Raw genomic sequence first — 25,972 nt, 5'->3', positions numbered from 1 at the left:
TCTACCTGGCCATTGTGAAACCATTTGTATGCGTTCCACAGATACCCTCATGGACCCCCTCTAGAATTTTTCTAGCTTCCACTGTGTCCACACATCTTAGTAGTACCTGGTCCTTCCCTTTTTTGTACTAGGTCTCCCTATCTAGAATATAGTCAATAGCCATTCTTCTCAACACTTTCTTACCATTCTTCGTTGCCTGATCTAGATATTCACGATTTTTCACATATCGCAATATATTCAAATACCAGGGATGATCATCTTTTCCTTCTTCCTCAACATTATAGCAATGAGCTTGGGTTTCAGAAATACTCATCTAAATAGGCTTCATCTCCTCTAACCTATTCACCTGGATCATAGAGGCTAGGGTGCCAACGCATCAGCCATCTGATTCTCATCTCGTGGAAGGTAACAAAATGTGATGTCATCAAACTCGTCCATCAATTCAAGAACCATTTTTCGATAACTGATCAATTTAGGGTCTCTTGTCTCTCATTCTCCTTTAAGCTGGTATATCACCAATGCAGAATCCCCATACACTTTTAACACTCTGATCTTACGTTCGATGGCTGCACGAATGCCCATAATGCATGCTTCATATTTCGCCATATTGTTCATATAATCAAAATCTAGTTTGCTAGCAATAGGATAATGATCTCCGCTTGGAGATATTAGGATTGCCCCAATTCCATTACCTACAGCATTTGAGGCTCCATCAAAATTTAGCTTCCACACATGATCCATTTGGGAATTTTCTTCAGTGACTACCACATACATCAGATCCTCATTTGGGAAATCAAAGTTCAAAGGCTCATAATCCTCCAAGGCCCTGCTAGCTAAAAAGTCAGCTATTGCGCTCCCTTTTACGGCCTTCCGACTCACATACACTATGTCAAATTCAGAAAGCAAGATCTGCCATCTAACCATCCTCCCATTCAAAGCAGTCGACTCCATCATATACTTTAAGGGGTCTAACTTTGAAATTAGCCATGTCGTATGATACAACATATATTGCTGTAGTCTTCGAGTTGTCCAAACCAAAACACAACACAACTTCTCAATAGCCGAATATCTCACTTCACAATCAGTGAATTTCTTACTGAGATAATATATTGCCCTTTCTCTTCTCCCTGTCTCATCATGTTGGCCCAACACGCACCCCATAGAATTATCAACACCGTTAAATACAATATTAATGGCCTATCAGGACTAGGTGGTGATAGCACTGGAGGTTTAGACAAATATTGTTTTATTTTGTCAAAAGCCTTCTGACATTCTTCATCCCATACGCCCGGATTATGCTTCTTTAGAAGACGGAATATGGGATCACATTTCTCAGTTAGTTGTGAAATAAACCAAGAAATATAATTTAGTCTTCCCAAAAAACCCCGTACTTCCTTCTGAGTGTGTGGTGGAGGCAAATCTCTTATTGCCCTAACTTTGTCTGGGTCAACTTCAATTCCCTTTCCACTGACTATGAAGCCTAGCAACTTCCCTGACCTAGCTCCAAAGGTGCACTTGGTTGGATTAAGCTTGAGTTGAAAATTTCTTAGTCTCAAAAATAATTTTCGCAGAACCTGAACATGCTCCACCTCCGTTCTGGATTTTGCAATCATATCGTCAACATAAACTTCAATCTCCTTGTGCATCATGTCATGAAACGAGGTCACCATGGCTCTTTGATAAGTTTCCCCCGCATTCTTTAATCCAAAGGGCATCACTTTATAACAGAACGTCCCCCACAAAGTGATAAATATGGTCTTTCTCATATCCTCCGGATGCATCTTTATTTGATTGTATCCAGAAAAACCATCCATGAAAGAGAACAACGAATAGCCTACAGTATTATCTACCAAAGTATCAATGTGAGGCAACAGAAAATTATCTTTTGGACTGGCCCTGTTCAAATCCCTGTAATCCACACACATTCGCACCTTTCCATGTAACACCCCTTACCCGAGACCGTTTCCGGAGTCGAGCACGAGCATTACTTAGCTTATTTTACTAATTCGGAGCATAAAAATTTGTTTTGAAGATTAATATCACTGTTTACAGCAAACCTATCCAATCGCGCAGCAGTTACTAAATTGATTATAACTCAAGCTACGGGCCTCGAAATTTAATTCTATAAATTTTCCCTGAAACTAGACTCATATATCTTCCTACCATAAAATTTTTAGAATTTTTGGTTCCTCCAATTAGTACAGTTTATTAGTTAAAGTCTCCCCTGTTTCTTCACTCGACTGTCCTGAGCTCTTGCTACTAAAATCAAGTTTTCTCATTATAGGATTTTCATATGATATTACCACTTGTTTCTCCAGAAAATAGACTCAATAAGTATTCTATGAATATAAACTACAACTAATAAATATTTTTATACCATTTTTAGTGATTTTCTAAACTCAGAATAGGGGACTCCAAAAATAGTTCTGACCCTGTCTCACTAAAATTCACATATCTTAAAATATAAATTTCTTTTTGCTAAACCGTTATTTTTCTATAAAAATAGACTCAACAAGATTTCATTTCATATATCATTCACCCTCTAATTCATTTTATACCATCTTAGGTGATTTTTCAAAGTCGCGTCACTATTGTTGCCTGAATTCTGTTTCTTTGCACAATTTTACCCTTTCATAATTTCCATACATAATTTTACATAATTTATCACTTAGACTTTTATAACAACAAATAACTTCATCCTTGATCATTTAAACAACCATTTCATCATCAAATACTTACACATCATTCTATAACAAAATCATATTTACAAACATACAAAATGACTAAATTCCTATACATGCCATAACTAAAAAAAATGTTCACCACCACAATTAGTTCAGAATCGGCTTTGGATGCTGATTCAACAATCCGACTTTGACCTAACCTGCGCATGGAAACAACCGTATGCTGAGTATGGGAATACTCAGTGGTATTACCATAATTCAAATTAATAACATTAATCGATAAATTATATACAATTAATTTATGTCTACAATTATTCGTTAATTATCTCGCACTTTAAATCAACTTGTTAATTAATAACAATAAGCAATATTTCAAATCTTGTATTTAATTGTATTCATACATTATTTCACTATCTCAATTCTATCGGATTTTCCAACATCTCCTTCCAATAACTCATTTTATACTTTTAATCTTTTAATAATCAAATTAAACATTCGAGACCAACATGTTTCAATAATAATAACAAGAATAACCATCTTTCAATTCGATTCGTCCATTTTAATCAAATTACACATATAATCTTTTAATACTCAATTTATTCATTAGATCCCTAAATAAATTTCAATAACTTGTATTCAATTAAATTCACGATGATTCCACTATTTGAATCATTTATTTTCACTTCTCATTTCTCAGCAATAGCTATTTCAATTTGCTTTACTTTACTTATATTTTTCTTTACATCATCTCATTTCGATTCATATTCAAGATCATTCAATTTAAAAATTTATATTGTCAAAATTATTCATTTACCCCTATTAACAAGACTCGGACCTTGGCGGATACACGGATCCAACCAAACACACCAGAATGGCACCCAGTGCCTCATCGGATAGTTCGAAGCAATAGTTGACACCCAGTGTCTCATCGGCAAAGCCAAAGTAAGTTGGTACCCAGTACCTCATCGAATCTATCCGAAGTAACAGTATGACACCCAGTGTCTCATCGACTCAAGGCCGAAGTATCCCTAAACACTTCCAATCCTATGGCATGCCAACTATATCCGACTCAGCCCGACTAGTTAATAGGGTTTCCGAATCACATTTCAATTCAATCACTTTCTCATACTTTCAATTCAAATCATTCCAATTTAATCACCATTTGGTTCAATACATTTTTCGATTTCAAATTCACTTTCAATTCAATCACAATTCAATTCAATCATGATACTCACCTCAATTTGCTTATCAGGTATATTAATTTAATTTTAACAATTAATAATTAAATTCGAATTATGGTAATACTAACCGAAATTTCTCTCGAGTCACTCCTTGTCCTCTTTCTCCTTTCCGTTCTCGGACAATGACTCGTACACGACATTAGCTACGTAATTAAACAATTAAAAATTATTAATACACAATTTCATTAAAATATTTCCTTTTATACCTAAACTTTACCCGAATTCTAATTTAATCCCTTATCAATACTAATTTTATTTTTCCCAATCTAACTCTATATTCTCTCTTAATTCTTACTATAAACTCAATTTAATTCTTCAATTTCCCCATAAATCCCTAATTTCGGGATTCTTTCAATTTAATCCCTATCAATTCAAAACTTATGTTTTATTTTACAAATCAATCTTTTACTAACTTCTAACTTAAAATTCAATCAATTTAACCCCTAATTCATCAATTAATTCAACATGAACAACATCTAAAATTTTACTAACTTTCAAAATTTCAACTTAAATCAAGTAGTATTTTGTTCTAGGATTCCAAAACTCAAAAATTATAAGAAAATGACTTAATTTGACTTACCAATTGAGCTTGGAACCTCAAAACCTTAAATTTCCCTTTTTCTTTTTCTTTCTTTCTTTCTTTCCTTCCTTCCTTCTCTGCTTGTTTTGCTCTCTGTTTCTTTCTTTCCTTTTTCATTTGCTTTATCTGATAGTATAATATAATAATAATATAATATAATAGTTTTATAATTAAATAATATTTTAATGTATTTAAAACATAAAAATCTAAGATTTTTATCATACTTATGCCGCCTCATTTATGGGACTTGGCATATTTACCTATTTAGTCCTTTTAACTTTCTTTAATCTATAATTAAACTTTTATCCCTATTGCAATTTAATCCTTTTCATAATTAACTATCAAAACGTTAAAATTTCTTAACGAAACTTTAATACTACCCTATTAACACTCCATAAATATTTATAAAATATTTACGACTCAGTTTATAATACCGAGGTCTCAATACCTCGTTTTTGACCCAATTTACCTAACAATTTCTTTTAAATCACAAAATTCACTAATTCAAAAATATTTCTAAAATCACGCTTAACTTATAATTATTAATTAATAAATTTTGCTAACTTTTTCATCGATTTTAGTGATCTCAAATCACTGTTCTGACACTACTGAAAATTGGGCTGTTACATTCCATCTTTTTTAGGGACAGGGACAACATTAGCTACCCATTCTGAATATTTAACCTCTTGTAAGAACCCAGCATCAAACTGCTTCTTGACTTCTTCTTTTATCTTTAGCACAATGTCAAGCCTTATTCTTCTGAGCTTCTGCTGAACTGGCTTGCAATCCTCTTTTATAGGAAGACGCTGCACCACAATATCAGTGCTTAACCCAGGCATATCTTGATATGACCATGCAAAGACATCTTTGAATTCCCGGGGTAATTCAATGAGGTCTTGCCTTGTCTTGGTGAAAATGTCAGTTCCGATCTTTACCTCTTTTCCCTCCTCTAGACTCACAATCTCCAATGATTCTTTATGAGGTAAGATTTGCTTATCCTCCTGTTCTACCATTCTCAATAAGTCCGGAGATACATCACAGTCTACGTCATCCTCAAAATCCTGTGATCCCTCTAAACACATGTCTTGTTCAAAAGGTGATTCTGAGTTTGAAGCAGCGTCATTCATATCCTTGATATCCAGGGACCTATGATAGGTACCAAAGAATATACAAAGAATATATGAATTTATGAACAAAATATGATTATGAAATGAATAAAATGATGTAGAAAAAGAATAAAAGAATAATTACTCGAAGAAGAATAAAAGAATAATAGCTCAAAAATGCATACGAAAAAGTGTATTTATTGAAATTATAACATTCAACATGTGCATAATCCATAAAGAAATTATATTTTAAGTCAAAAACAACAAGGATGTTCTGCATATTTACTCTGAACAAGCTCTAAAAACTACAGGAATCTCTTCCGCGGTCCAATTGTTCAGATCATTTCTAGGCTCGTAAGGGCGAATCTCTGGCAAGGTATCTCTTTCAACTATGTCTACGACATTGATGTGGACATCTCCTAGCAATTCTTCAACACCTTTCACTTCAAGCATTCTTCGCTTCGGATGAATAAACCCTCTTGATACGAAGGTCTTAGATATGTGAGGAAAAGCCATAGGCTCCCACCTAACTTCATTTCCACTCAGGCGTGCCCTGCTTCTCTCCTGTCTTCTCTCCATTTCCTTTCTTCTTTGTTTTACATCTGGTCTATAGCCCAGGCCAAAACGATCAAACTTTTCTTTCATCACTGGTGCTTCGGCTCCTCCTTGCAAATATCTTCCCAATCTTTTTCCGGGTACAGCTCCTCTTCCAACCATTAATTGAAGACCCATTCTTATAGTTTTAGATATCTTCGGCACTGGAATTCTATTCCCCTCGGTAATAAAAGTTGCATTCACAAACTCTAAGGTTCAGAAAGAACATTCCACCGCCTCCTCATCCGTCTTCACATATGGTGTATTGCTGGTTATTGACGTAATAATACCCTCCTCGGCACTTATTGTCACCAACCGTCCCTCTGACACTAATTTCAAATTCTGATGCAGTGATGAAGGCACAGCCCCTACCGAGTGTATCCAAGGTCTCCCTAACAAACAGTTATACGAAGGCTTGATATCCATTACAATGAAATCCACTTCATAAGTATTTGGGCCAATCTGTAACGGGATTTCAATTCTCCCCAAAACTTTTCTTTCTGTTCCATTGAATGCCCTTACCACATTTTGACACGTTTTCATATGTGAGCTATCCACAGGTAGCCTATTGAGAGTAGATAAGGGCAGTATATTCAATGCGGATCCATTATCAATCAAAACTCCTGGCAGCATGTACCCTTTACATCGAGTAGTAATGTGCAGAGCTTTAGTGGACCCCATACCTCCAGATGGTCTTTCGTCATCATTGATGAAGATAAAATTATTAGCGCTTATATTGTTGACCAACTGATCCAATTGGTTGACAGAAATATCACTTGCCACGTATGTTTCGTTTAACACCCTCATCAGTGTATTTCGATGCACCTCTGAACTCATGAGCAAGGCTAACACAAATATACGAGCTGGTTGCTTATGCAGTTGCTCTACTACGCTATACTCTCTGTGCTTCAAAAATTTCAAGAATTCAATGGCTTCTTCTTCCTCTATTGGCTCATTAATCAATAGCCTCTCTTCTTTTCACTCTGTCGTAAGAACTTTTCCCTCCGCCGATTCTGCTTGACCATTCATCCGGCTGCAGTGTCTCTCAGTACTTGTACAAGAACCTGTCTTTTGGTTTTCTTTTATAACACTAACTAAAGCTTCCTTTCCTGAAACTGTTACATTGCACTCATAATTCCAAGGGACCTTCTTACTATCCTTATACGAAAACTTTATCGGCTTCTGAATTACAATCTTCGGTGTCACCTGTGACCCAACCTCATTAACTTTAGGGCGCGAGATGATAATCACAGGAAGACTTACCTTCGAAATCCTCGTCACTAACTTCGATGCGCATATACTTCCTTTTCCTTCCACCTCTTCAAAAACCTCTATTTCTCCACTAACCATCAAGCTCTGGACCAGAGCTCTGAATTCCCCACATCTCTGAATTTCATGTCTCACCTCATGATGGAACTCACAAAAACTTTGGGTCTCACCACCTCTCACTAAATCCGAGACGATTAACCCTCTTCCTACCATTTCTTTCCAAACCCTCCTCAAGGGGATTTTTACCTCAGCAATACTCTCATTGACTCTTCTCCCCATACTTTCATCCATCATGTTTACCGCAACATTAGTATGATTAGGTAATGGATTTTCTGTACTAGATGAATCATCTACCTTGACAACGCCCATCTTAATGAGCTTCTCAACAAGCTTCTTAAAAGATGTACAATGTTCTATGGAATGTCGCGTAATTCCTACATGGTAATCGCATTATGCATTCGCGCCATACCATTTGGGATATGGAGGCTGCAAAGGGGTCAAGTAAAATGGGGCAACAACATGTGCGTTGAATAAATTCTGATACAACTCCTTATACGACATAGGAATAGGTGTGAATTGGGGCCTCTCAGTACTTGGCCTCGCACTAGATTCCTGTTTTGATGAACCCTGCTGACTTGTCACTACCTTTCTGGGTTGGTTTACCGTAATTGATTTGTTGTATGTATTCACGTTGTTCACCTCACTTTCTTTTTTCTTTGAGGCTTGTCTTCTGTTGTTCTCTCCAACATCAATTTTCCCGCTCTTTATAGCACTTTAATCATCTCACCACTCATGACTATGTCAGAAAAGCTTTTCGTTGCACTTTCTAACATGTGTGTGATGAATAGAGCTTTCAGCGTATTTATAAAGAGCATCGTCATTTCTCTTTCAATGAGCGGTGGTTGGACCTGCACTGCCACCTCTCTCTACCTCTGAGCGTTGTCTAAAACCTTCATTCGACTTTTTCTCCATGTTCTGCAATGTAATCCTATCAGGAACTATTTCTGACACATGACCGTACTGTTTCATAAAAGCCTGTGCCAAGTCCCTCCAGGAGCTAATCTTAGCACGGCTTAATTGATTATATCATTTAGACGCTGCCCCCGTGAGGCTATCCTAAAAACTGTGTATCCATAACTGGTCATTATTGACATACCCCGTCATTCGTCTACAAAACATGGTAATGTGGGCTTCAGGGCAAGTGGTCCCATTATATTTCTCGAAATTCAGTATTTTAAACTTGTAAGGAAGCACTAAATCCGGTACCAAACTTAAATCCTTAGCATCAATCCCGTGACATCTTTCAGTAGTTTCCATTGCTTTGAATTTCTCTTCAATCCACTTTCATCTTTCTTCCAATTGCTTTGGTAATTCCTCTTTTGTTTTTTCTTTTTCAACTGCTTCATTGAAATCAGGAACAATAGGATTGGCAGGATTATTCTCAGGGCTAGAGCCTGATCTGGCTTGGAAATTCATGGACCTTGAAGCATCAGCCTGAAACTGTTGTGGCCTAATTGTAACAGAAGATTTGCGCGGGTAAACCTCAACTTGAGGCTGCGCACGCGGAGGGGTAAAGCCTGGAGGATACAAGAGTCCTTCTTCACCTTCCTCTTCAATGTTGGCCATAAGGCCTTTTCCCTTTTCTTTTCCACTGGTCAAGAGTTGAGTTAACTGGTTCATTATACTCCCTTGGGATTCCATCATTTTGTCCATCAAATTTTGTTGAATCTTCTCAAGTTGTTCTTTCATTTGCTGCTGAAGCTGATCCTGCATGTCTTTTTGAAACTGTTCGAGTTTTTTTAGCCTTTGATCCATACTCTTTGATTTCGCCCATGTACCGTAACGGTGTTGAGTTGGCTGGTTAGATTCCAGGTTAGCTGAAGAATAATTTTAATCAGAACCTTTTAATAATTTTAAATGCATGTAATGCGATGTATGAAAATGAAAGCAAAAAATGCGTCAATTTTAATTTCAATTACTTTCAAAAAAACTTTATCAGAAAACAAATGTTTTTACATAGAATGAGCTACAAATATGGCTTTGCCCTAATACTTAAGACCTTGATCTTTTTAAGCAATGAAGCTAATTCTTGTCTCCGGTCCGACTCCAATTCATACTTCACACTCAACGTGTCTGTTTGTACTGCCAAAGTTTGTAGGTGATCTGCTACTTCTCGAATCTGAACCACAGCTTCTCCCATAATATGATCCCTGTTTCTGACTTGATTTTGGAAATAATGAAGTTGCTCATCCTGACGACCTTCCTTTGCCTCTAAATGTTCAATCCAAACCTCACAATTCGCAATGTTGCTTCTAACCCCTCTATTTTACTCTTCATTTCTTCAATCTTGCTCAGACTTGCTTTCAGCTCTATTACAGAGTTTCGACTTCTATGCTGACAAAGAGCCCCTTCTAACTCAACCACTCTGTCCTTTAATTCGCCTTTTTCCTTTTGGCTCTCTGACAAGCTCTTCTCTAAGGCTTCATTTCGTGCTTGCACCTCTTGCAGTTTTCTTTCCCACCGGTCTGACTTGCTTTTTTCTTCTCGAATTTCTTCACGGCACTACTCTAAAGTTTTCTCAAGCTCGGTAGTTCTCATTGATAGACACAGCTTCTTGTAATCCGTCTTTAAGCTATCTAATTCTTTTTCAGCTTTATTCTTCCCCTTCCTTAACTTATCAGCCTCGAGCTTCTGAACATCCACATCCAGTCTCAAATTCACCTTTTTGTTCTCCATTTGCTCTATTTTCTTCTCTAATTCTGCATTTCTTCTTTCAAAGTCCTGCTTTATGATTTCCAACTCAGAAGGGATGACCCGCAAATGTTCCTCTATTGACTGACTATTTTCTAAACTCGGCCCAGGAATGTTATCGTTGATCCTCTTAACCCACCATTCACTATACTCGGGAGTCGTCATTGGACCCATAGCTAATCTCCCCATTCGGTGAGTCTGATTCCATGCACTGCCCATCTCACGAGCTTTCTTTTTGTAACCTTCACCCCCATACGAGATTTCACACTCGGCCAGCCCCTGAGTTACAGGTACAAACTGCCTTGACCTGTATTGCCTTAGCACTAGCAATGGGGCATAACCAATAGCACCCCAAATTCTAAGCAAAAGAACCCAATCAAAATCCCCACATCGATATAAGATCTCATCTGGAAGCAACCACAGAGCTCTCCACTCGATATCCTCCTCTTACAAATTCTGAAAAAGTGCCATCCATTTCTCCTCCGAGATGTCATCTCTACTTGGCGTAGCCACTATCTCCTTCAATGGTGAATAACTTTCAGAGAAGACCCGATATGAAACTTTATCAACCTTCCAAAAGTGGCTGTGGAACCATACAAGTAGAAGCTGCGCACATCCAATAAATTTGCCCTCTCCCGCTCTACGTCATGCATTCAGTGACCTGAAAGTTTCTGCCAAAATTACCGGGACTGGTGAAACTCTCTTATCAAGCCTATCGAATAAGTCAGTAACCGCCTCGTCCACATGCCCCACAGTTTTAGGGAACACAACCAAACCATATATACTTAAAACAAGGACATCTACCCTTTTCCTCACATCTGGGTATGCTAAAATGAGGTCCTTTAAATTTTTCCAAGGAATACACCTGCTATCCCCTTTTTACTTAATCCGAGCTGTAACCCACTGCTCGCTCATCCCCGTTATATTCATCAGCTTCCTCAAGAAGGTTGGTACATTTACCGCTTTCGAATAAATTCTATCTACCTGAACCCTCGAACACCGAAGTAAAGCCATGTACTCCTCTATTGTAGGCACCAAATCAACCTTCCCGAACGTGAAGCAATTATAGGCCGAATTCCAAAACTGGGCAAGAGCTCGAAACAGACGCTTGTCTACCTTCATATCAAGTAAATAAGGCAAATCCCCATAATTTAAATAGAATGACTGTCTAACCTTATTATTCCACTGATCCCAAATCTCCTTTAACTCCTGCAAGTTGTTCTGAGCCACGCTAATACGGGTGAAGTCCCATAATTCTGATACATATCCCTCGGCCAAACTATCACATTTTTCACGCTGTACCATCTCAGCCCAAGTTCGGACAGCCGCATTGTCCTCCATTCTATCAAGAAACCCATTTCCCATGATAAGCTTTTTATTTAGCAACCGAATATGAACCAACGCCTTTATAATGAAATGCCATGTAATTTTAATGCCATGCAATTAGAATAAAACACAAAAAGTCAGTATCAGATATAAAAATAAACCGAAAGCAATAAAAATACCTAATCCGGTGACTACTAGGGTTTGGTATAGTTCTACCTAGGGCAAGTTCCTAAAGTTCACTATATGAGGTTTTGGCTTTTAGGGCAAAGGTACCCGAACCAGCAGATTCCTCGATCCTCACCTATTATAGGCTCATATAGACCGAGTTCGGTCCAGGGGAATACATTTCCCTATGGCTACACAGAGATGAAAATCTCACGAAGACATAGGTACGGATGTATCCCGAAAACGATCCACTAACCTGCACGGAGGTGAAAACCTCACAAAGGACTAGCTTCTCACTCCCACTTAGAGGGGTAAAATTGACCATGAAATGCAAAAATGCAAATAAACCAACGGACTTAAGCCAATCAATCAAGCATATGACAATTAAAACTAATGAATGCAAAGAGAAAATCAGGTTTTAAAACAACTTTTAATTTTCGACAAAAAGACAGAAGATAATCAATTCATGGCTCGACTTTCCTAATGATCCCCAGTGGAGTGGCCAAGATGTCGAAACCATTTTTTTTAAAACAAAAATTTAGTTGTCTACTTTAAAAAATAAAAATAAAAATTGGAGTCGCCACCGATCCATGATTTAGGTGTGATCGGCTCACCTTAAAAACAAATTTGGTCTACAAAATTTGAGAAAACAGGTTCGGGAGTCAGTTACGCACGAGGAAGGGTTAGCACCCTCGTAACGCCCAAAATCAGTACCAAATTGATTACTTATTGTCTTGGTGTTGAAAATTTGAAAAGATTTCAAAAAGAAAACTTTTAACTTGTGAATGAATTAAAATGATAAAGCATTCTTGTTTCAAAGAAATAAAGTATCACATCCAGTGAGTTAGAGCACAATACTTTTAAATCTTCAAAATTAAGTTTGTCTTTTGATTTTAAAACTCACACGGTTAAATCTAAGAAGGATATTCGATTATTTAGACCAAATGAAGAAAATCGAAACCCAGTAAGTTAGGGCACAATTTCTCAAAATTCCAAATGCCGAATAGCACCTTTTTGTTTTAAAAGTTCTTACTTCGAGAAGTCAAAATATCAGGACCAATAAGTTAGGACCCAACATTTTAAATTCCCGAGAACAAACTTTTATTTGAAATTTGTGTGAACTTATTGCAAAATAAATACTCGGCTTTCTAGATTCATCGAAAAACAAACGCGATCCAGTAAGTTAGGACACGATCTTTCTCGAGAATCATGAATGCCAAATATTTTGAAAATTTATAAAATATGATAATTTTAATGCTTTGACAAAGCCAAAATATATTTTTCTTTAAAAGTATGATAAAATGTTAATGCATAACATGAAATCATTACTTTAATTTAAATTATACATGTATATGTATTTACAAAATAAAATACGATATATAAGTAAATTTTAAAAAATGCATATGCATATATTAAACATGTATATAAAAGTTATCAAAATAAAGTGTAAAATATGTATAGGTATAAAAAATAAATAAAATACATTAATAAATTATGAAAATGCGTATATATATGTATATGCAAGAAAATGCGGAAAATATATTTAATAATTTTGAATAGTGTATGTATATACATCTATTAAAAAATATATTTGAATTAAAAAATATGAAAACGATATGAAATCATAAAATATAAGTATATGTACGTATGCATATAAAACTAAGAAAAATAAAGTAATAATAAAATATATAAGACATGTATATATATTTTAAAACCATTTAAAATATGTATATATATATATATATTAACATACATATGCGTATATATATATAGGTACAATAATAATATTTAATATAATAATAAATAATACTAATAATAATACAGTAATAATAACAATCTAACAGTATTAATAATAAAAAAAACCTTAAAATGACAAATGAAGGATTAATTTGAAAATAAACAGAATATAAAGGTTGAATTCAAAAATAAAAAACGAGAAAAGGATTAAATTAAAACGCGCGCAACAGAAGGAGGACCGAAAAAAATTTACCCAAACCTCCCAAAATGCTGCGCAGCGTTGGGTTAAATTGAAATCAAAATAAAATATGCGGTAAAATTTAAAAGAAATAATAAGCTTAATTAAAATACACTGAAACAACAGAGGACGAATTAAGCAAATAGACTATCCAGGGCAGAAGCAAGCGGACCCTGACTGCGGGTCGGGTCGACGCGCGGATCTGCCCACGTTGAACGGTGCCATTTTGATTTCATATTAAAAAAAAATTCTGCTTTGTTTTTTAAAAATTTCATTTTTCCTGTTTTAAAACAAAATAAAAGAAAAGGGGGGGGGTGCTCTGCTAGGGTTTCCCTTAACCCAAACCCCCACCCAAGCCGCCGCAATCTCTGGCTTCTCCGACTCCGATTCGGCAGCAGGTTCCTTCCTCGCAGGTAAGTGTATCCCTTCTCTTTTCTTTTGCTATTTCGTTTATTAAAAAGAAAACGACCCCTAAAACATGAAATAAGAAAAATAGTAAAAAGAGAAAACGAAAACACAAATTCACCTTGAAAATCTTTTGCTTTTCTGTCTCTATTTTCGTATTTTCTTTAATGTTTTTTCATACAATATTTTTTTTGCTAACCCCGTTACAAAAATAAATTGGTCTTTATATCGCCCCCTTTTTTTTACAATTTGCTGTATGTATCTCCTATTAGTGCTGTTCGTGGCTTCTTTGTTGCAGGTACGTGCGTGTGTGGGAGTTGCTACGATGTGGGGCATGCACGGCGCTGGAGATTGCTGCGACTTGAGGTGTTGTTGCGAGGGAAGAATGTGGGCAGTTGCGGCGCCGGCTTGCTAACTGCTAGGGTTTCTGATTTTGTTTTGTTTGGGCCACTCTGTAATTGGGTCAATAAAGGGGCTTATAATTCGGTTATTGGGTCGGGGTGTTATTGGGTTTAAAACCGGGTCTGTAATTTATTGTATTTTTTATTTTAAGGTTTATGTATTTGGGCCCGCGCTAAAATGGCCTATTACACCTTCACTTTCTTATGCTTCCGGACGGTGTAATACACCATAACTTACTTTTTGGACTTCTGAATTTCAATTAAATTTCAGTTGAGATACTTAAATAATTTAAGTATCCTTGTTAAAAATAAAAAAATATTGTTATACAATATATCACAATCCCATTCAAAATTTGATCCGTCTTTGAGATTCAAAGACCAATCCAACACACCATCTCACGGAACCCTCTCGCAGGGCCCCCTTGCGCCTCACCACTGCCTCGCGTGATCCCCTCGTTATATGGCTCACCACCATTCTCCTACTTGCTCGCCATATAGCTTGTCACCTTCAAACCCGTTAGCTTGGCACCTCGTGACATCGGTTCTCACTTCGTGGAGTCTCAGCATGCAGGTATATCTTTAAGAATATGTGTCAGGCTTAAAGAGGGTAACATGTTATTATGCATGCCATCTAATTATCCTTAACACGCCATCATGGATCATACCTTATAAACAGTGGCATAAATTTGGGGTTGACAGGGGCCAGCCCCCTAAAATAGTTAGAAAATTATTTATTTAGAGATTTTAAAAATTTTAAAATTTTAAATTAGTAAAGGTAAAATTGTACTTTGGTCCCCTTAAAAATGATAAAAATTTGATTTAATCTTTTAAATATTATAAAGATATAGACTATTAATAATTAATAATTTAATTTCCACCCCTAAAAAATTTTCAAACTTCACCTCTACTTATAAATATATGAAATGAGCCCATGAGAAGGATAAGAATGAAAAACCCATCAATAAATGTTAAATTTGATATGATTTTGAACTTCAAATTTGCTCAATTTAACCCAATTCAACCCACCATAATCCATGGCAAATTTGCTTAGTATAATCTTATGGCGTATTATTACAGAAAGAATCCTAGTGCAAGTAGTTATAACGATGCATTGAAAGTATAAAGGATTTTCCTTTCTAGAGAACCGGTATTGCTTAATCTTTATGACGTTAAGCAATGTGTTAGGTAACGTGTAGTTTCAGAGTTTAATGCATGAAAAATGAATGTAGCTTTTGAGATGATATGCAGAAGGGGTGGACTGCATAGCAGACTCATTCAAAATTGAACGGAAAGAGATTTTGCCTTGAAAATGTAAGGATCAAATATGTAAATAACTCTGTATATGCAAGTATATATTTACCCCTTGACTTCCCTACTTTGTTTTTGTTAGTGCAGTAGGCAGAGTCCAGAAAAGGGGTGAAGTTTGAAACAAAATTGTTTTTTTTGTTTTCTTTATTCGAATATGAAAATTTGATTCCATTAATTCACATTTGAATTTAACTTAACTCAATTTAATCATAAAAAATTACTCTCACCCAATTCAAAAAAAAAAAAAAGCACTTAAACTCAAATGTCAAACTTCAAACCATTCGTAACCCTAATCCAAAAGAGCTTGAAAATTTTAAAACTTAACTTGACAGGTCTCCTCCGTACCTAGAGACAACCTAGTTTTTGGTATAAGCAGTGGGCAAAGCTTGTAGCTTGCTTGCCTGAAGTGGCAGTTGGATGTAAACAACATCGATCTCCATGTGCAGAGATGAAGCTACAAAACTTTTTTAGTGGTTGAAATGAAATTTTAATTTTTAGTAGTCTATATATTTATAATTTTTAAAGGATTAAATTAAATTTTCATAATTTTAGGAGAGGTCAAAGTATAATTTTACCTTCACTAATTTAAAATTTTAAAATTTTCAAAAAGACCAAAATAATAATTTTTCATTTTAGAGCTGCCTCACAGGATTCGCCTCTGTCATGTGGTTAGGAGTCATTTTCTTGGGATTCAAAGTATCAACAAATTTAAGACTAACTGACTGAGACAATGGAGTCAATGGTAGAGGGCAGCTGAAGTGTTAACGCCCAGTTATTAATATGGCATGCAACTATGCCATCGAAAATATCATCCATAGGCTTTGCTAGTAGTCGCTGAATCAGCGATAATTTCTGCTTGATTGCTTTTGTTTCTGTAGAACGAAAATATGAAGTTCATAGGCTTCATCGGTAGGGATTGCTAGATCCGAATCACAATTCGAATTAATTTTTTTTCCTAACTTTGCTTGACCCAAGTAGATTCAATAATCAATTTTATTATTTTAAAATAAAAATTTTATATTAGATCACATCTATAGGATGAGCTACCCAACCCATAGATAATTTGGTGATAGACTTTTAATTATCAAAATTTCAAAATAAAATCAATTTTCAATAAATCAATCTATATATATTTATTTAAAATATAGTTATACAGTTGATGTATAATTTTGGAGGTAATGTTTGGTGACGGTCCCCACAGATGGATGCAGAGAGCTGTTGGATATAGGAGATACGGGGGGAGAGAGGACAAGTTCGTAGAGCATGAGATTGAGAGTGGTTGCATGCTCCACGCATGAGAATTGAGTATTCTATATGCAACCCTTTTATGCGGACCTAATGTTGCCTTTTGTTCTCTAATCGGTACGCTTGATGAGTCATGATGTCTCTTATACACGTGATAATTATGGATGATCATTCTATATAGGCGAACTTGAGTAAATTATATGAGACTAGTAAAAGCATGATCTAAGTTAAAGTCATACTAGTTATATTTGTTGTTCGGGTATTACCTTATCATTGTAATTCAAGAAAAAAAATCAATAATAATAAAACCACCAACACACAAGCACAAAAATAATTTTACTAAACTTTAAAATGAAAAGGTTAACTGCATAATTAGTCCCTCACTTCAAGATGAAAATTCAAATTAATTTCTAATATCAAATTGAAGTTCAATTTAGTTTTAGAATTAAACTGTAACACTCCCAACCTAGTCGTTACATTCCATCACTGAGGTGAACATATAAAGCCTCCTTTTTAGGTGTGTTGCTTTTGTATGAAAAATCGCTCTTTTGTTTATAGGAAAATATTCATTTGATTTAGACCGACTTTGCTTAACAATTCAATTACAATATTATTATTGTAAAGATTTTGGAAAACGAGGTAAGGTTTTTAAGAAAAGACTTAACAAAACTTTTAAGTATTTTATAAAGCAGCAGAAAACACTTAAAGTAATGGATTTCTAAATGGTAAAGCAATCATGCAAATAACAAAGTATTATCTAAGTGACATGTCTTAGAATGAATTACAATCTTGAGAACAATTAAAGAAAACTTAAATAAAAACTTCAAAATAAAAATAACAAAAAACGAGTTGCTAATCCGAGGTTCCTCCAATGCCTTTCCAAATCCTAGTTTTCTGTGTTACCTGAAAGGGAAAGAAAGGGAGAATGAGCTTACAATGGCTCAGTGAAAGACTAAATTCTAAATCCCTACATATAATTGACAAAAATAACATATATAAAAATTCAATAGAAATTAAAGCATTCATCATGAAATACATAATAAATATATTAATAAAAATTTTATATGATGCAACTTATGTTTTAAAGTTTCCACCTATCCATCCTTGTCGACACTCCAAAAACCCACTACAATAGTTGGCCATCCCGGTTTGATTTGCAAGGACGATGGTCGTTCACTTGTTGCCTGTGAAAGTGAATTTTACTACAGTAACTTACTATCTCGGATCCCTAAACAAAGAACATTGCCTCAGTTTTAAAAAATTCATTTTTTTATGCATCGGGTAAAAACGAATATAACATTAAATGCAATATGCGATTAATTTATTCAAGTCTTGGTGCAAAAAAAAATGAATATTTAAACATGCTGGATAATATGGAAATGGAAAAAATAGTATAGAATAGCTTACGGGGTCAAAAAATGATAACAAAATAATAACAGTGGTAGTTGGAATAATTTTAGCCGATTAATAATACTATTTATTAATGCCAATAATAGTAAAATAATAAGTGGAACATTAGTAATGACAGAAGATATAATAATAAAAGAGTATGATAATGCTATGATCATGGTCGTAATATTAGTGATGACAAAATAAAATATTAATTAGCAAAAATAATCATTTAACAATAACATCAACAAAATAAAACAAATAGAAACAAAATGAACTAAAATGAGATGATTAAGAAACTTAAGGATAAAATGCAACTTATGTAAATTAAAGGATAAAATATAACGAAGGAATTAATTAATGCGAAAAATTAAATAAAAAAGGCAAGGTGAAATAAAAAGGATTAAATCAAAACCATAATAAAATTTTAGGGATAAAATAATAAAACAATAAATAAAGAGGAAAAATTAAATAAATGAGGGATTAAATTGAAATTTAAACAGAACTTAAAGTATAAATTGCGAAATAAATAAGAAAAAGGAAAGCAAAAGACTAAATTGCAAATATAACAAAATTTAGCACCTAAATTACAAGGAAACATAATATAAGGATTAAATTAAAATGGAATAAAAAAGTTTAGGGACTCAGAGGGCAATTGATTCAATCCGTGTCATTCCCTTGGGTTGACTGTAGGTCAAAGGATCAAATGAAAAAGGAATCAAAATAACAGGGTAAAAATGAAATAAAATAAAAAATGTGCAAGACTAATTTAAAAATATGCTAAAAAGCAGAAGGGCCAAAATAGGAAATAACCCCTTCCTTCCAAAACACGTGGATCTTGTGAGGGGTCGGGTTGGACATCGGGTCAAACTCAAAACGACGTCGTTTTGGGAATTCTGAAGTTAAGTCCAAAACGACGTTGTTTTGGGAGCCTATATAAGGTAAAATTTATTTAAAAAAATTCATTTCAAACCTTTTTTTAAAAAAAAAAAACTTTTTTCCTTCCATTTTTTTCTCTCAAACCAACCCTATGTCTGGCCATGGGGGCTGTTGCACATCTGTTTCGGCCACCAGTCATTGGTGATGGCAACCGCCGCCTCCGGTGGCCGGAAAACCCAAAAAAGGTCATTTTTTGAACCCCTTTTTAGGAGAACACATTTAGGGGGTTAAAACACAAAAAGTTACAATCCTACCAAAACCCCAAGAGACCTTTCGGTTTGTCTTCCTCTTTGACCCGGCTTCAGGCGAATCACAATACTGTGTTCTTTTATATGTTCGCTGACTAGAACTTATTCTTAGAATCTTGTAGTGGGAGAATCATTTGTTATCCCAGATTGAAGAGGTTCGCCGTACCCGAGCTATGCAACGTGCAGCTTGTAAGAAACGAGGTGGACTTTATGGCCGAGGTTTGGCTACTATTGCTATTATATGGTACACAAATGCTGTAGGTGGCCAAATTCTGACCAAAATTGCATTTTGTTTCAATCAGACTAACAAGTTAGAGATATCTTGTGTTTTTTCCCTCTATTTTCTCATGCTCAACATTTACCCTTTTTCTCAATTAACAGGGGAAGTTTACATTAATTAGTGCATTCTCAGATAGTAATTTGTATAGTGATGCAAGGTATATTTATTCTTTAAAAAAAAATTTCCTCAAAGTTAAATTCTTTGTTAAAAGTAAAAGGATGGATGTTTTTTTCCTAATTGGAGGCAATGGCTTTGTGCAAATTGTTTGCAACATTGGATGGTAGATTAAAAAGTGTTGCTTCCTTCAAGATGAGATGGTCCATATCTAATCTAATTTCCTCTCTCACAAATTTTGGCAACCAAATATAAACATGCTTTTTAATCACTGAGGAGATTCCAATCTTATGCAATTGATCTAATTATGCACATAATAATTCAGGAGGAAAGTGCTTCTCGGTGATACTGTGGGATTCATATCTGATCTGCCAGTACAGGTAACTGAAAATCATTGAGTATATGTGTCATTGATTATATTTTTCCCCTTTTTTCTATTTTCGGTCTTCATTCACTAATGGATATTGCTCTTATAGTCGGTGGAAGCATTTCATTCAACCTTGGAAGAGGTGCTGGAGGCTAACCTCCTTGTGGTATGAACGGATAAACTTTCCCTTTTTTTAAAAATAAAAATTGTCTATTGTAAATTGTAGTTTCGACTTTCTTTTATTCTTTGTCTATTTATAAAAGTAGATTCTTTTAAAGATGCTGACCTTTTGATTACCTTTAACCAATCAAATCTGATTAACACCATCGAACCTTATCTTGGCTGTACACAGTTTTAAAATCCAGATAAATTAAAAAGAAAAAAAAGAAAGAGAATATTTCTTAGTAACTTAATTTTATCCTTCTTACAATTCTGAAGTTTCATATTCTTTTGTTGCGAAGCAATGAGTTATTGAGAAATGACTTTTAAGTATGTTCTTTTATGAAAGAATTGAAACTTGAAAGGGCAGTATCTTGGTTAAAGAATATTGATATCTGCCTTTAATCTTTTCTTCCTTACACCAGATTTTCCCTAGTAGCTTTTTTACCCTCTTTAGTAGTGTTGGCATTTGCCAAATCTTCTATCACCTAGATAAATCCTCTTTAAGAGGTCAATTATTATGCAATCAAGGGTTTGCTGTCACTCACTGTTATTATTGTTGTTATTGTTATTGCTTTTCTTTTGAGTAGTCTGATTCTAAATGATTTTTTCATCCTTTCAAAATGCCTTTATTCATTTTGAAAAGATAGTCATAATCAATTATCCTTTTTATATCCTCATTCTTGTTTACCATGGATTTTTGAGAATTTTTTCTTTAGTGTTCATCTTATGGCTTTCATCCATTCGTGATGTATTATTCTTATTTTTTATGAAACTATATATTTATGGTATTATGTCGGTTGACATTTAAAATAAAAATAATTATAATAGATGGTAAAGACACGAAATTTTGTGAAGGGAGATAGTATCTTAGCAACAAAAGCTGTTTGAGATGATGAGCTGACATTGATATTTTGTGAACTTTGCGTGAATGAAGTCAATGATGGTAATAGACCGACAACTCATCTAAACTCAAAAGGATGGGAAAATGTCATTGCTCTTTTTCAAGCAAAAACAGAAAAAAAAATTATGGAAAACCTCAATTGAAAAATAAGTTGGATACATTAAAAAAGGAATGGAGGCTATGGAGAGAGTTGCTTAACGAATCTACAGGTATTGGATGGTGTCCATCTAAAAAGATGATCGATGCTATCGAAGAATGGTGGGTTGAAAAAATACAGGTTAGTGTTAACTTTATCATTATTTTAATGCATAAAGTTTATTGAAATTAATAATTTACAATTATAAAAATCTTAGTATAACATTTAACACTTAACATGTTATGTAGGAAAATCCTGATTTTAAAGGATTTAAGAAGAAAGGAATTGAACCACGATTGAATGAGTTAATGTGGCAAATGTTTGGTGGCATTATAGCCACTGGAGAGAATGCATGGGCACCTTCGTCTGGTGTTCTTCCAAGTGGGGTTCCTATGGGAGATGATGCACCTAATGAGGGATTCGGTGATTCAGTTGAACATAGTAACTAGAATGAAGGTATTCCTCCTGATGAGGTACCATCAAACCCTTCTCATGAAATTCCTAATCGAAGAAAGCAAACACTTGGGGTTGTACACGGTAAAGGAAAAAAATCAAGTTCAAGTAGAAAATCATCAAGAAATACATTAACTACTCAGATTGAGACATTGTGTGAGGGTATGGCTAGTCCAAGGAAGTCAGTGAATGAAATTATTTTTCCTCACTCTTAATATACTATTTCAAATGCAATGGATGCTTTGCGTGCTTTGGGAGATGAAATTCCAAAAAAAAGATGAACTATACTATTTTGCCATCAAAATGTTCCAAATACTGGTGAAATGAGAAGTGGTTTTGAACTTAGATCTAGATGTTAGGGTTTGGTGGCTTCGACGTATGCTGAACAAAATCCAATTGCATCATTTTCATCCTTGGTAGCAACATCCTCATTTCCCTTCCAACCATACCATCAACCACCTCCACCATAAGCTCCTTAGAATTATTATTGTAATATAACTATACTACTTTTTTATATGTAAAACTAATGTATGATATTTTTTATGTTTGGTATTTTTATGCTATGTTTTTATTCAAGTTTCTGTGTTGTATAGAATGTCACAAAATATTAATTTATTTTCATTTGATTACTTTTTCAGGTTATGGATGAATTTAACAATATGTATAATAGTTTTGATATGAATTATGATACCCCTGAATTAAGTGAAGAAGCTCAATGAAGAATAGCCACAATTGTTATCCAAGTTGAGCACAACAATTATCATGAAGAGGAAGAATATGTGTTAAGTAGTGTATTGGTACACCATGAAACTTATTTCATTATGCAACCGCGTATGGATTTAAATTATACAGGTCAAATGTAGGTGAACGAAGCATTAAATGGGCATGATGATCGTTGCATGAATAGTTTTAGGATGCCAAAAAATATATTTCACAGCTTGTTGCATGATTTGCAAACAAATTATGGCTTAAAGCATGGAAAAGTATCGGCGATGGAGAAGTTAGCATTATCATTGTACATTCTTAGAAATAGATAGTCAAATTCAAATGCAACAGAGTGATTTCAACAATCTGGGGAATCTGTTAGTCAAATTTTTACTGATATGTTGCATACATTTCTTCGAATGGGAACAGACATGATTAAACCCACTAAAGGTCAATTTGAGGAAGTACCGAACCATATTCGACATGATACAAGATGTTGGCCTTACTTTAAGGTAAAATTTACACAATCTTTATATTTTTAAAATATAAATTATTTCTAACTTTTATCTCATTACTTGTATTTATTTTAAAGGATTGTATTGGGGCCATAGATGGAACACACATAAAAGCATGCATTTCGCCTTCTTGTCAAATACCTTATATCGGACGGAAAGGTGAACCAACTCAAAATATTATGGCAGTTTGTGACTTCAACATGTGCTTTATTTTTGCATTTCCTGGTTGGGAAGGAACAATACATGATAGTAGAATTTTTTTACAAGCACTTAGAAAACAAGAGTTAAAGTTTTCACACCCTCCACCAGGTTGAACTTTAATTTTTTAATTAATCTTTATATAAAAATATTAAAATTTTTAATTTATTTTTAAACTTGATATTATATTTTGCTTTTTTGTAGGAAAATATTATCTTGTGGATTCAGGATATCCACAAATGGCAGGTTTTCTAGGTCCATATAGGGGGGAACGATATCGTTTACCTGATTTACGTCGAGGTAATCATCAAGTATCTTAAAAAAAAGAAACCTTTAATCATGCCCATTCTTCGTTACGCTTTGTGATTGAACGAACATTTGGAGTGTGGAAAAAAATGGCCAAATGATGAGGATTTTCGACAATTTGAGAATATACCTGACATGCCTGTCTCTTCAGGCCATTTTGATAGAGGTGAATCGAGTTATTCTAAAAGTGAAAGTGACCTTAAAATCGCGATGTTAAGGAAAACCATTGCAACTAGTTTAATGAATCCATATTTGTAAAAACATTTTGTATCATAACCTAATTTCTAGTAATAATGAAACTTGTTAATTCTTATGTTACTATATTTTTTTTATTAAAAATCATCCGTTTAGATACTTCAAAATTTAATCAAAGTATAATGTTACTATGTGTGAAAATAATATTTATCATTTTATAAAAGAATATTTAACTATAAAAATTAATAATAATTATCATTCTATCTAATAAATAATTTAAATTGATTATATAATTCATTAAAATATTTATAATAAAATATTAGAAGATACATTTTAATATTTTATTAAATGAATTTATAAATTCACATATTTTAATAATTTTAAAAAAGTAAAATAATTTAAAAAACTTCTATTATATATTAATTCTAATATGATGCTTCCCACCTCACCGCTACAGCTGCGTTTGAATCCAAACACACACTCCACCATTATTTCTAATCTCACTGCTACAGTATCCAATCTCACCGCTACAGTAACTAATCTCACCGCCACTATTGTTTTTAACCCCACCGGAGGTAAATACCGCCCATCCAAACTAAGCCTAAGCACCTAGATTTTTTTTTTTCAAAACTCTCCTTTGAAATTTATCCCCCAAATCAACAGCCCCACTATCCAGTGAATTTAACGCCTCAAAACAAGATTTGCTTAATTCTTTATCAAAAAGTTTTGGCTTTTGATTTCGATTTTCCTTCTGGTTTTGGCACGATTTTCGTTCCACAATCGTCCATGGGCCAAAAGAATCCCCCATCCTCGCCGAAGCTGGTTTAACGACGCCTGGACAGGAAACCTGCTCCTTTCCGGCGGCGAAATTCAGATCTGGACCATTGGAAGGGCAAATGTCCTTAAGGTTGCCATAACAGCCACAGGAGAAACAAACGGCTGGCAGAGACTCAAACTCCACCCTTTGAAGCTTTCCATCGACAAGGATCTGCGAGACGAGTAGCTTCTCCAAGTCAACGAAGACAGGATCCTTGCAAGCAGTCCTCTTGCGCCACTTTCTGTTTTAACATCCAACCGGGTTACTTTAAGCTACCAATTTCTTCTAAAACTTGTCGTTTATAGAGAAAACCCAAAATGCCCGGAAAGCGGATCCACACTAGGACCATGTTTGGAAACGGCTTCTACGGGTTGAAATCAACTGTCCAAGGTTGAACAGTGAGGTAATGGCCAAAAACAACCTATGACCCTTGAGCCAAACACCATATTGTAGTCAACTTTGCTTTGAAACCTAACCAAGTAATACCCGTTTTCAACATCCATAAGCTGAAAGGGTTGAGAGGGCCTCCACAAATTGGAGATCCCACTATGTAAAACTCTATAACTTATATTTCGTCCCAACAGCTTTACAACAACAGTAGTTGCCATGTCTTTAACAAGCCATTTCTTGATACGATCAGAAAAATCGATGGTCGGGATTCCGTTGACGTTGGATCTTAAAATATTACCCTCAACAAAGACCAAATCTTCGTCATTTATAATACCAGAGCCTAACAATGGCCCAAGAGACCACAGCCTTCAAACTCAGATCGACGACCATATCTTCAACAGCGTCTTCGGTCATCTCTTTGAAACGAACTTTCTTTGTGATACGGTCTTAATTAGAGTCTCCTTCACTAATTTCCCGATCACTAGATGCTATCAAAATTTCCAATGACATTTTTCGATGACTAGCTTGATATTGATTTCAGTTTCTTAAAGTTTTTTTTTTGAAGTTATAAATTTATATAATGCTTTAAATGCAATATGACAATACTAACACTAACATGTTCCACGAATTCTTTTTCTTGGCAAAAACAAATTTTATACAATAAAAATGGAAAAAATATATGTAAAATAAAGAAATGAAAAAACTGTCAGTCATAAATATTGTTATTTATGTTTCAATGAAGTGTATGTAAATTGTCACACAAGTTATGAATATTTTTAAAATATTAACAATTTAATCACTTTTCCA

General features: G+C 34.6%; 2 protein-coding genes and 1 long non-coding RNA gene across 3 annotated transcripts; all 3 read right to left on the bottom strand.

Moving 5' to 3' along the window:
* Positions 1 to 489: 489 nt before the first annotated feature.
* Positions 490 to 951, bottom strand: LOC128034721 (uncharacterized). The gene has a single exon (XM_052623548.1). The coding sequence runs from the start codon at positions 949 to 951 to the stop codon at positions 490 to 492; it is 462 nt and encodes a 153-aa protein (XP_052479508.1).
* Positions 952 to 2,650: 1,699 nt separating this feature from the next.
* Positions 2,651 to 4,618, bottom strand: LOC105761214 (uncharacterized). Its single transcript, XR_001123652.2, has 3 exons — positions 4,506 to 4,618; positions 3,994 to 4,068; positions 2,651 to 2,884 (listed from the first exon to the last, which is right to left on the bottom strand). It is a non-coding gene; the product is annotated as an uncharacterized LOC105761214 (long non-coding RNA).
* A 1,803-nt stretch (positions 4,619 to 6,421) lies between these two features.
* On the bottom strand, positions 6,422 to 7,843 carry LOC128034720 (uncharacterized). The gene is made up of 2 exons (XM_052623547.1): positions 7,188 to 7,843; positions 6,422 to 7,106 (listed from the first exon to the last, which is right to left on the bottom strand). The coding sequence occupies exons 1-2, from the start codon at positions 7,841 to 7,843 to the stop codon at positions 6,422 to 6,424; spliced, it is 1,341 nt and encodes a 446-aa protein (XP_052479507.1).
* Positions 7,844 to 25,972: the final 18,129 nt, after the last annotated feature.

The sequence above is a fragment of the Gossypium raimondii genome, chromosome 11 (genome assembly GCF_025698545.1).
Source record: "Gossypium raimondii isolate GPD5lz chromosome 11, ASM2569854v1, whole genome shotgun sequence".
In the NCBI taxonomy this organism is placed as follows: domain Eukaryota; kingdom Viridiplantae; phylum Streptophyta; class Magnoliopsida; order Malvales; family Malvaceae; genus Gossypium; species Gossypium raimondii.
The sequence above is the reverse complement of the archived record's forward strand: the minus strand, read 5'-3'. Positions and strand labels throughout refer to the sequence as shown.